General features: G+C 42.4%; 1 protein-coding gene across 4 annotated transcripts in view; it reads right to left on the reverse strand.

The window, feature by feature from the left end:
- Positions 1-13,092, reverse strand: part of dlgap4a (discs, large (Drosophila) homolog-associated protein 4a) — a 62,471-nt gene that overhangs the window by 3,756 nt on the left and 45,623 nt on the right. For 3 of the 4 annotated variants that reach the window (XM_052057093.1, XM_052057092.1, XM_052057094.1), the window contains 7 exons: positions 10,448-11,685; positions 9,927-10,162; positions 9,550-9,627; positions 8,871-9,018; positions 7,981-8,194; positions 1,061-1,476; positions 815-912 (listed from right to left, as the gene is read on the reverse strand). In XM_052057093.1, coding sequence (XP_051913053.1) covers positions 815-912; positions 1,061-1,476; positions 7,981-8,194; positions 8,871-9,018; positions 9,550-9,627; positions 9,927-10,162; positions 10,448-11,623 — 2,366 coding nt within the window. In that variant the 5' untranslated portion in view covers positions 11,624-11,685. The remainder of the gene's footprint in view (positions 1-814; positions 913-1,060; positions 1,477-7,980; positions 8,195-8,870; positions 9,019-9,549; positions 9,628-9,926; positions 10,163-10,447; positions 11,686-13,092) is intronic. The other variant, XM_052057095.1, reaches the window with a different exon arrangement.

Below are 13,092 nucleotides of genomic sequence, written 5' to 3' on the forward strand. Positions count from 1 at the left end.
GCCAGACATGCCAATCAGCATCAATTGGCACCAAAATCACATAACGGAAGTGACAGGTGGAAAACTCCTCTGTTCAAAATTGCTCTACTTCATACATTTGATTAATACAAATGATGAGTAAGTTTGACACAATACCACATTTTTAGGATTTTCATGCATCATGATAATTGATCGTATGGTACTGTGGGGGTTTTAATACCACTGATAGAATGATATCAGATGAGAATTCAAGTCGGCTGCATCCTTTTTAAGAGCAATTAACTTAATTCTCAAGAAAATGTAACAAGGCCATTGAAATACAGAACAAAAACACTGGTCAAATTTTTACAACTTTTTTTAAATTTAACCGGCAATTTAAGTACATTTTTCCTACATTTTCTTTGCACAGATTATAATTCTACCCGTGTTTTTTTTCTGGAGCAAATCACCTCAGTAGGGCTGGGAACGAACTCTGTTGTGTCAACCACAAAAACGCATGCCCCCAAATGTTTTTTACTCTTTTTAAAAATAAAAAGGCAAAATAGTGATTTGAAATTTAAATTGCTGGATATATATTTGTTTAGAAAATAACTAGTTAAGCAATTCTCACAAAATAAAATGTTGCCAGTCTACGCTAGGAAAAAAGGGTACGTTTAAGACAATCTGATATACCCTGTGAGGAAACGAAATTTCATAGGGTTGTTTGAACAAGTCTTAATAAAATATTTCAAGTACTGTGAAAATTTTGTTTTTAGTTTTAAAAGTCAATTCTTCAACAATGTCCCATCAGACTCTTTCATGTCTTGTGAGTTGATCACTTGGAGTGTACACTTACGGCCTGCCGTTCTCCACTTGAACTCCAATTGACTGGAATTTAAGGGGGGCAGTCAAGGGTAAAAGTTCCTCTCTTGGGTCCGGCTGAAGGCAATCCACCTAATAATTTCATACAACAACACCGTTTTTGTTTGATTTATATCGAGCTACAAATAATATGTGAATTTCACTATTCAATATTGAACTTCATATGTGATAAAGTTGGAGATGATTTTCATCTACAACTGAAGGGTCAACAAAATCTCACCTGAATTCCAATGGAGGATAGTTTTCGTTTGGGTGCAGTGGGGGGCTGCTCCAAAGTGACGCCAGTGTTCAGGGAGTCATTTTGGGGCTGAGCCAATGTTGAAGTGGTGGAAGAGGTAGTGGGTGGAAGGTCACGAGGAGCTGGAACAGGGGGCACAGAGGCTACAGCAGGTGCAAGGGAAGCGGCTGGGTCAGTCGTGGGAGCCTGCTTCCTCTTAGCCAGATCACTGGTGCGGATGCTACAGAGACTCTCAGAGGAAGTGCTGCGTCCTGATTGGCTGTTGGCTTCACTGGCGTGGTCTTGTTGGTCAAGGTACGTGTCGTGGGCGGATTCTGTGCTGCTCTGAAGTGTCACCGAGATGAGAGGCTTGGAGGTGGTGCGGGGTGGGACTGGAGGTGGAGCCTTCCTACTGTTGACTGCAGACAGGGGGAAAAAAAAAAAAGATTGCTGAGAATTGTTTATTCCTGATTACCGACGTCAGTTTTAACAGCTCGGTGCTGTAACAAATCAGGTACAAATGCAACAATGCAATAAGACACAAGGTGCAAAACAAGAAGAAAAAAGAAATTCCACCTATCTGAACAAATCCCTTCACTTTGTCCCTCTTGCTGGCTGCCTACCAAGTACAGCAAAAAGCTACCACTATTTGCCTGTCAACCTGCTGCTGTGGGTTACCCTCCACTTAGGTCCGTCTGACTCTGAGGATTGTCCTTTGCACGCCACTGCTGCACATTTAATTATCATCTATGCTCAAAGTTCTTTTCAAACCCAGGATGAATGCGTCCTTTTTAACAGTTTGCCCTATAAATAATGAATTTGACAGGACATTTGGCAGCTCGAGAGCTAAGAGAGGTTTTGGCCCCCTTGAGAGTCAAGAACGACGGCTGTTGAAATCCCTGTTCCTGGAGTCAAAACAACAGTGACTTATGTATTGGCCCCCCGATGTCATTCCCAAAGTAGAAAGGGCTGAACAAATAGCAACACACAATGCATAGATTAAAATGTCACTCGAGCTCGATAACCTCAAGAAAATTGCATCTTCACCTGACAGGCACGTGCTTGGAACATGGGAGGAATCCGAGTTACCCTGACAAAACGAGTCAATCTCCACACAGGAAGGCTGGAACGCATATTCAAGCCAATCCATAAAAGGGTTCAAAATGTCACTCGGGCATTTGTCGTTTCGAAATTAAAATGGCAACTCAACGCTGTCATTGGGAGGTCACTGCTCATCAGCTAATAACAGGGAGCAGTAGCAAAGCCATCATTAAATCGCAGCAGACTTGGATCAAATGAACTTAGATCAAATGAAAAATGCCTGCAGTACTGCTGACTGGAAAATCAAATAATCAAGTGTCAACAAGAGGCACAGTAGCTTACATTTTTTTGCACAAAATGTAGATATCAATGTAAAAAGGCAAAAAAAAAGTTTCAGACATTTTCAGGTAAATAATAAAAGGTATGCCAACTATTTTTCAGAGTGCACAGTTTTAAGTTTGTGACGTGTCACTGATAATGCAGCCATTCAGTCCAATGTAGATATTGAAAGAGGATAAATGATGATAGGAACAATAGGAGGGAAGTCGCACGATAAAAACTATTGTATCGTCTCTGCAATACATAATAACATCAGAGAGCTACAGCCACTATTTAAGACTTGGTCTTGTTTGCTGTATCTAAAATGAGCGAAAGGCCCTGCGCCGTGTAATTATTTTATGGTGTTGTGCTTTAATCCGATCTTGAGAGGGCCACAAAGCTTAACCTTTTGAATATATTCAAGAAACACTTTTTTTAAAGGCCAACTGTGAAGTAATTTCAGAAAATCCCAAATGAAATTTTTTCATCACGGGTAAAGTAATTAGACAAAATACATTAAATAAAGCATGAAAAAAAATCTCTCCCTTTCATATAATTGATAAAGTAATTGTTTTCCCGAAGTGAAACTCTGGCGTGTGACAAACCCGGAAGTGCGACGTCAATTCAAGAACAACAATGGCGCAGTTCTGTATGGAAAGTGCATAGAGCCAGCTAGAAATTGCTTCAGAAAGCGATTTTTCAAACCGAGGAATTTTGCAGAATAACTCTGTAACAATCACAAAGAGCAGTTCATGGCTGACTGGCACTCTGCATTCCGTAATTCGAGTCACTCGCTGGAGATTGCCGAACAAAAGCATTTTCGTTGTTAAGCGCGTTGCTGTGAGTCTAACTGAATCGGGGTGGTTTAAAAACAAAACTATAACTTGAAATAGTTTTAGCTCTAAGTATTACACAAAAGATGGTTGGCCAAGTTTACTTCACTCTTGGGCCTTCAGCTGGTGTCAGTGGAAAATGCGAAGGACGGCTAAAATTTCCACTGCATTTCCATGAACGTTTTTTTTTTCCCCCAAAAGCGAGTGCTCTAGTTTGGGATTTGGCAATTCTAGCCACCGCTGTCAGTTTTATCCACCGTCATAAGAATTGAATGAGTGTCAAATGAACGTCTTTGCAGGGGCATGGTTTGTTAGACATTTTCACATGGACTCACAGCAAAGTGCACAAAGAGCCAGCTCACAAACCCAATTGAGGTAGAACCTTTGTGAAAGTATTATTGGAGTCAAGCGATAAGATATAAAGTCAGCAGTAGTTTGCTAAAATAAGATGGCTTGCTTCCAACTGTGGACTGAAAGGCCAAAACATTGCAGAGGAGAGTATCTGACAAATAGAGGGAAAACCAATCAGTCCCTCAGAACAACTGCAGCATAAACTGTGCGCAGAGAGAACATTATATTTCTCAACAAGGCAAAATGCAACTCAAATAGTTGACTTCCTATGGCTTGAAAGTTTTCTTTTCACCCCCAGTGAATTTAGTGTCAAGTAAACTTACCGGTAAATCCCGTTGGACTGAAAGGAACAGAATAACCTGATCATGCAAATATATCAATTTCAGGGTGTGAAACCGAGACGCAGGAGTGCACCTGGCAGTCATGCCATTATTTGATAATAATAGCTGTATGGCCTTTTATTATTTCAAACTTAATAACCGTTTCATCTTTGTATGAGCATTTGCGAAACAGCGAGCAGCAACTGACAGCGACAACCTAGACAATGCATCAAAGCAATAATAAAAAAATGTTTTACGCTACAATTTTTAACAGAAAATCTTAGGTGACAGACACTTCCATGTACATACTGTACATAAAGTAATTTGTTCAGTGACAACACCCAAACTCTGTTCCACAGACAAATTCAAATTGATTATAGTAGCTATTACCTCCTACCCAGCGCATAGTGTAGTAATGTAAAATGTTGATTTGCAATTCAGTCAGTTAGTCAGTTAGTTTTCAACCTATTTTACCTCATGACGGATGCATTGTAACTCTTAGGTCTAGGGATGGTCCCATCAATCAGTGGCGATAATCGAGAAAAAATGTGTGATCTGTGAATCCGATCAAAGCCTCTTAAGGCCAATTGATCACTCCATGTATGTATTTTTTTCTGGGAAGGAGGTGACTTATTTCTCCATAAATTCTGTCAACAAAAGATTTGTTTAAATTGACCATCTCCTCCATATTGGCTAATTATTGCCATTTTGATTACAATACTCCACAGTGTGATGTCATGTTTTTAGACAGGTTGTCATTTTGCTAACAGCTAACTGGTCTCCCAACGTATGTGTGAAGGTCAACTGCACCGTCAAGTTTTTGGCCACAAGCACAGTGATGTGAAACTAGTGATGCGCCTCCCATTCAGTCGAAAGATGACCTCATCAAAGAGTGCACGGAAGTGCGTGTAATAGTTCAGGATGACTCATTGTGTCTCTCCATGGTGATACTTAGACACACCACACTCTGAGATAAAGCTAGCCAATTCAATCAACACCTTGTTGGTGGATATATAGCGTAAAACTATTCATTCAATCCCAAGGTTCTCCCTGTGCCTGTGTGAGTTTTCTGTGATACTCCAGTTTCTTCCCACATTCCAAAAACCTGTAAGGCAAGTCAATTAGAACACTCTAGATTGTCCCAAGGTGTGATTGTGATTGTGATTGTGTGTGTGAATGATTGTTTGTCAAGATGTGCCCTGCGATTGGCTGGCAACCAGTTCAGGGTGTACCCCGCCTGCTGCGAAGACTGATGGGTTAGGCTCTAGTATACCCGCGACCCTTGTGAGGATAAGCATTTCATATGTCAAAGTGGACAATAAAAAAAAGCTGCACTACCAAAACAAGAATACAATCTCCATCAAGCTAACAGCTATTACTACATTTTGAGTGCACATGCCTCTCTGGTGGTCAGGCGAGTTGTTTAAAGGGCACTTAGGACTTTAAATTGCTCAAATGCAAAGCAGAAACTTTCAGTGTTCACAAAGCAGGAAGCTGAACATTATTAATTCAGTATGTAACAATAACAAGCAAGCTACGTTCGAAAGTTCTCCATTAACGGCGAGGAGTGAAACGTGACTTTTGTTTTTTGTTTTTTCATCCGTCCTGGGATACACCATTTTTTCCAACGCCAAAATTTACTATTCACCAAATGGAATAATGACAGTATTAACATATCTGAACGTTCGACCGACCGAGTTGAAATAGTCAACACACACGCACATCTATGTACGTCACGATGGATGGCAAATGATAATTACTAACCAAATTATTACGATCGAGATGAGCGAGTCGTTGCATGTGTTGACGCCTGACATCCTGTTAGCTTTGTGCCGTACTCTCGAGCCCGCTCCTGTCACGGTGTGCTGCCTGTTTCCACGCAGCCAGGCGATTCAATGTTGAACAACGTCAAGCAGAGGCACCCAATATCGGCGATAAAACACACCCACGAAAAGCGGCAGCGCCACGTTCACGCCACGCTGACAAGGGCGGCCACATTACTGCCAGCATCTCCTTCCTTTCTTCACCCACGTTAGCTAGCTACGCCAAACCTACAATGCAATTGAGGTTAACCCCGGTTAGCGTGCTTCTGCTCACGCGGGGGATTTCGTCAAATCTACCGAATGCAAATGTCGATTGAGGAGAAAGCAAGTCAATGACCTACTGTGTCAGCGGCGGGTGGAAAAGCGTGATTTTGTGTCCATTCTTGAAACAGACAGAGGAAACGAGCGCTGCCATTAGATACACAGCTACGCTGTGAAAGAGGATTTTGTAGTTCACGCCCTGCGTCGAGGATTGGCGTGCACGTCTTGCCTGGGAATTATTTCCCGAACAGCGATTGGACTGTGTCCTCAGTATTTTCACCGATGAAAACCACCATTGGTTTAACTGTCACCGATGAACACAGCGTTTGAGCTAATTATAATTGTGACGACCCCTCAACGATAAGTGAGCTTTCGTTTGTCCCAAACGTCGCGCGAACCGACCCATCCGAGCCTAATGAATTTCGCACGCGCGGTCAATATCGATCGATATATTCAGAATATGATTTTTAAGCTTAGTTTATACTTCATTAATATTTTTAGGCAAAGACAATTATCCACGTGATTCGACGCAGTGGATTCGGTTCTGTAACCTCTCACTAACCCCTCATCAAAACAAAAAGTCTCCTAACTAGTAACACACAAACCACAAGCTTGCGTAGAAACATGTTGTAGGCTTGTGCAAGCCAAAGAGTAGTCATACAGAAATAATAGGACAAATACCATGCGTTCAGAAAGGTACGATTTGCAATTGATCCTGATCTGCTGAATATATTAAGCAAAAATCTGTTATTATTAGTCTATTATGATTGCATGGGAAATCGTCAATAGGCTATCAAAGGTGTCTGCCATTTTGGATGAGATCATGCAAACTATTTAAAAATTGATCTAGTTTTATTTATATTATCTAAATAAGTATGACAGTTTGTTTGGACAAGTTCAAATTATTCATACTGACACAAAACAAACAGGCAGTCACACATACATGGATGACAAATACTGTACAGGTCATCAGGTAATCTCATACTGCCCCAAAAGCTCCAGTCATATGAACTGTAATAAGATAATTCATAACCCAACGCTATTGAATGTAATGGTTTCGTTATCTTTTCAGCAACTACAAAACAGCATTATGTAATCTACAACATAATTATGAAGACTGGTCTGAAATCAAACAATTCACTGTTTGAAAAAGGTAAACTTCAAACCTTTTGACTCTCAAAACAACCACAACATGCAGATTATATTTAAGTGCAGATTGGTCAACTAAACTCTTCAAAAGAGGTGTACACATTGAGTCATTTTATTTAATCCCACTGCTTTACCATTTTTTCATTTGTATTACTCATTATAATAATGAATAAAACTGACACACTGCTGTATATTTGTTGGTTACAAATATATATATATATATATATATATAGAGAGAGAGAGAGAGAGAGAGAGAGAGAGAGAGAGAGAGAGAGAGAGAGTATAAAGATATTTAAAAAATGATTCCCACAATGACTGATATTAAAATTCCGTTAAACAGGTTTCCAAGATACATGTTTTGTACCTAAAAAGTGTATTGTTGTAATCCTTCACAACAATGAGCACTGTGCAAAGTAACTTAAATACAGGGGGGAAAAAAACCCTACTTAAATGATTCAATTATAATGTAGATTATTAACATAAAATTTCAACAAAAATTGTATTTCCCCAAATATAAATAAATAAAGGTTTAATGTGAATGAATTTACTTCGAAATTAAAACAACTGAGCTGTACTTAGAAAGCTTATTGTACTTGAAACGTACAAAATGTTCTGATTTACCCAAAAAATTATACGCTGTAAGCATAGCCACAATCTTATTTCTAATGTTTCATTGTTTTTATTCAGTGATTCTTTGATTTATTCTTTCCTATAAATAAACAATGAACAGAAATCAGTATAGCGCATTTCATAACGCGGTTATTGAATGAAACGTGATATCCTCTCTTTCAGTGTTGTATCACAAGTTTGGGTAGAACAATACTCACTGGTGTTTGAGTTGTAGGTTTTGGCAGTGGGCGGTGGTGAGTCGGAGTCCACAGAGGCCGTATCTTCATCCTGGGAGCAACCAGCCTGGATGGCCCTCAAGTAGCTATGGCTGCGTGACCTAAAGCAGGTAGCCGCAGGAAGGTCCAATGCCTCCACTGCCTGTGATTCCCCTTCACAGTGCGGAAGAGAGTGCCCAAAGCCACGCCCGCATACCTGAAAGATGGTGTGCAGACTCACACGCTAAGGGCAGAAGGTGTACTGAGAAATAAGCATTAACTAGCTACACCGTCATAGACATTTTGCTTGGGTTTCAGGTACGAGTTGATGAAAATGAACATTTTGCTTACTGATGTTATTTAGCATCAATACTGATTGTACACTGTGCCCGGTGTTGCTGGGAGGGTAAACAATAATTTAGTTAGTCCTAAAAAAAGTGTGACGTGCCAAACTAGAGTTGGTTAGTCATTGGATGCTGTATTATTCTGACTCGAGAAACAGCATGTCCATTAATGATAAAAACTGGGAGCAAGAACATATCCCCATTCACTTTGGGTGTTGGACTGTTCACCACTCACCAGTCAGTTGCCATCCATCTCTAGGCAAAAGAAAACAATCAATTTCAGCTCACATTCACACCTATGGAGAGTTTTAGGGACGGGGCCAGATTTCACACAGACTCATTTTGCAAGTGGACTGAGACAAGATCATTGCAGTCTTTTATGATGTGTGAATGTACAATGAGTGCCTTGGCTCAATGAAGATTGTGGTACACTGGTATAAAGTCCAGTCTCTGACACACACACGCACACACGCACATACACACACGCACGCGCACACACACACACACACATGCACACACACACACACACACACACGCGCGCACACACACCTGAACGGCGGGTCCTCTGGTTAAAGTAGCGGAGCAATGGCTGAAATCTTTCCGTCCGTGGCCCGGTGATGTCTTCAGTGGGCTCACCAGGCAGTCTAAGTTGTCAAGGCTCCGATTTGTGGACAGCTCTTTTAGGGAGGGCAGGGAGCTGTGGAACAGAGTGCAATAATCTCAGCTTTTAAGAGGACATTCAGAGAGCAGTGCAGAGAAAAATTGTCTTATATCCAGGAGAAACTTGAAATCCTACTCCAAAGTTCCTCTGGGTATTTTTAGATGAGAAACGGAGATATGTGAAGAGTGACTGAGTGAGTTTAAAATAGCAGCACAGAGGAAACATTCATTTGTGAGGAATTAAGCTTCATATGTCATTATTTGGCTTGTCATAGCTCGCAACTATTTCTGGCAAGTTTCCTCTGTTCTGGACTGCAAAATTGGCACTTGTGTTCGTGAAATTTCTGTGCTCCGAGCAGTAGGGGACTTGAAGGGTTACCACGGCCACTTTGCATGTAATGCAAAAAAGGGAAGAAAAAAAAACAGGGAAAAGGGCAAAGGGCAAAAAAAAGGGAAGTCTTGTGAAATGGGGAATGTTTGACCAAAAACAATGCTGGGTAGTGGGGGTACGGCAAGTGAGGTGGGCTTGGGTCATTGGTCATATAACCTGCCCATGGATTGCACTGACCTCAGATGCTGCATAGAGCATGCACTCTGTAGTGGAGACCAAAGAAAATCCTCCCGCATGAGAGCGTAGCAACGAGGCCTGTCGGTGTGGACGAAGGGGTAAAACACATAGCAAAAATTCACCTATCCTTGTTTTATTCCAACAATACAAATGGGCTTCGATGACGGATTCTCCTTTAGCTAGAGCACAATCTGAACAGTTGAAGCAGCATGCTGCTATACAAGCAACATCTTCCATTTTTTACTAGGTGTTGCCCCCTGCTGTCTATCTTTGGAAGACCTGTGCCACCCTAGCTTTGAGTCAATTTCTGTTGGAATGCGGAGCGCTAGATTAAATTGGGCATCTATGAAGATGACCTCTTGTACTGTGGGACTCACTTGCATGCAGGTGGAGGAGGCTGCTGCTCACTGAAGGACTGCTGAGTGGCCTTCAGATAGCTCTGGCGACGGGCTGCAGATTTGGGAGAAGGTTTGGGGCTACCCTCTGAGTCATCGCTGCCCTCCGTGTCTCCCATTGCTTTCACATAGCTGCCACTGCGCATCCTTCGACATGGAATTTCTGTTCCTTTGGCTCGGCCGGGCCCTAACGTGCCAGCCCATTCACCTAGTGGAACCTGAATTGTAGAAACACATTTTCATTTCCGATTTGTCGATGCAATCCAGAAATCTGCATTCATCCTCCAGATGTTGCTTAGTGGACTTTGGGTTTGTTGGGACTTTTTGTGAAATTTGACTACGGGCTTGAAATATAGTTGTGGAGGCTAATGAAATGAAGATTTGTAACTAAAATGATTGAAAACAGGCATGTCGCGGGGTGAAAACCAGCATTGACGAGTGTGGTAAACACAAATAATGTTAAATTGAAGAATGAAGATGAACTCACTGGTACGCCTGCCTACCTGAAGGAACTGGTTGGCCAGATCCTGGTGGCATGACTTTGTTTTTAAAAGGGTCCTGTTGACTGTAGCCGAGCCTTTCTGCAACACTTGCCGGGCCTGATTAAAGGTGAGATTGGACCAGGATCCCCTCTTCACGAGCGTATCATCCTTGCTCCGAGCTATTCCTTCTCCGTCCTTGGATCCAACCTTTGATCTGGGACACCCCAGGAGCTTGAGGTCACTGCTGCTTTTTGAGGACTTGAGAGAATGTGCAGAAATGGTGTTGTAGCCCTGTGAGATATGTCTAGGGTGGGCCTGGATGTCTGATATCGCTCTACCAAGTGTCATCATACATAATGGGTTGCGGTAACCAACAGCAACGGTGCCGGCTTTGGTAGTATCACTGTCAAGAGCGTTGTCTGAGCTCCACAGGCCTAATGCATTTGCCCTTGATTTCTGCTTTTGTCCTTCAGTCTTAGCCCTATCTTTACTCTTGCTCCTCTGGGGGGGTCTACCGCTGTCCTCACCGGTTCCCGTGATTGCATTTCCTTTTACGGAAGCGTTTTCCAGGGATTGAGATTTGGCAAAGAGCTTCTGCACAGAATGCATCAGGTGGCGTATCCGCCCTGGACTCTCACTCCTTTGTTTTGACATACGTCCTCTGTGAAATTGCAAAGTGCTAAAGCCGTCCCGCTGCAGGGGCAGATGCCGTTCCAGTTGATCCAAGATGTTGGATGGTAATCGATTCATTTTGGCTGCCGCTGCAGAGGAGATGGTGGCTGATCCACTTGTGATCATGGGAGTGCCAGTGAGACCCAAACCCAGGCCCCTGCCCGTTGTCGCAGAGGTGGATAGTGTACCTGCCCTACTGCGCTGCCCTGCTCCCGCACTGCCTGCCATACAGTCTTGGGGACAGTCCGACTGCTCTGCCTGCGGGGTGAAGTGGAGACGAGGGAAGGTGCTGCTGTTGGACATCTGGTTGAAAGGCAGAAGGCAGTCTGGAGCTAAGGCGGTTGGGCTAGTGGGTGCATACTGGTGGAAGTGAGGATCCAGGGTGCCATAGTGCTTGATGGTTGGGCTTAACATGAAGGAGCAGTGAGAATCAGAGGTCAAAGGGCAGAGAGCTTTCTGCGGGCACCCTGCTGGCTCACACGCATCAGAGAGATGTCGTCTGCGGTTGGCTCCTAACCCTTTCATGGTGGCCGGCGGGTTGTCTTTAGAGCATGGCGGCAGTCACTGCAGGACCTGTAGTGCTCATCCTGCAATTTAGGGAGATCTGTTATTGTGGCTTGATATCAAATATGCATTCTAATTGATTGATGCCAGTGTGTACAATTTGCCTATGGAGAATCTGGCGTACGTAGCTTGAACAAAGTCTCTCAAGAAAATTACATAATGTAATTGAGCCAAACAAATAAAAATATATATACTGTACTTAAATACCACCAGAGGGAGTTTGAGGTCTCGGGACAGGGATTTTATATAAACACACCTGATATATTAAAATGCAAACATACATTTTAAAAGAGAAAGAAAAGAACATCAAGCTCTATTGTAAAACATTAAAAAGAAACTACAATCATATTTTTAATTAAGTAGGAACGTTTACCCACAGTCCTTTTCTAATGCTTCTTGTTGTCGAATTGATTTATAGTGATGTATATGTAAATCAGCGGAAAATTGAGGAAGTTCCTCTCCAAAGTGGGAATTGAACATTGTCCATACATCCTACTCCTTTCATCTTAAATACAATTATTTTTGTCTTTTGTAGTCTTTTTTGTTAACTAAGATGATGGGTCATCTTGAGTCTTCGCTAGCAAGATAACACAAAGTCATTTAACATTTTCACTTGATGAATGTGATGGTGATTTCTTGTGAAAAGTGAACAGACGTTTGGTATGCAGATTCTGTCTGGAGAGATGATCCAGGAAGGAATGTGGGAGGGCAGGTCAAGCATTTTGATAAACCAAATTGTGAAAACAAATAGATCGGGATGAATTTCAGTCACGTTTGTCAAAGTCGTTTTCCAACACAAGTCCTTCACCAATTATGTCAGCACATCAACTATAATACTGTATCATAATCGTCACACCAGACCAGAAGGTTACACACCACAAACAGAGACAATCTGGAGGGCAATAAAAACAAAGAGCTCAACTGCAGTGCCATGTCCTATCACAGAGCTTCAGATTTTTAAAGCCTTTAGGTGGAGTCATATTTCATCAATTTTAGAAATGCCTCATAATTCAGCCAGCAAATCCAGGCTGCATTTGCATTTGCACTCGAACAGATGCTGTCTGTATCATAGTGGAGTGAGTCACTGATCAGTCAATGGTGAGAGCCCTGTTGCCACCGCCAGCATGAAATCTTGCCTGGGAGCTGAATGTGATGAGGCACACAGATTTTCCCGACACTATTGCTTTGTTACCTCTCACAGCTCTTTGACCTCCCATGCAATCTCCGTTGCGCAGGAGCAGCCACTTATGTGAGTCAGTGTTCCTGGATGGGCACAGCAGTGTGCTGACAAAATGCACCACCAGCGTTTTACAACATCGCCACATGCTGTATCTCATCCACTCCAGCTGACTGCATCCCCTGCGTGTTGGCGTCCTGCAGGCGCCACTGCTGACACACTGACAAGACACCAACCTACACACTGACACACA

This window comes from Hippocampus zosterae, chromosome 2, assembly GCF_025434085.1.
Source record: "Hippocampus zosterae strain Florida chromosome 2, ASM2543408v3, whole genome shotgun sequence".
Lineage (NCBI taxonomy): Eukaryota > Metazoa > Chordata > Actinopteri > Syngnathiformes > Syngnathidae > Hippocampus > Hippocampus zosterae.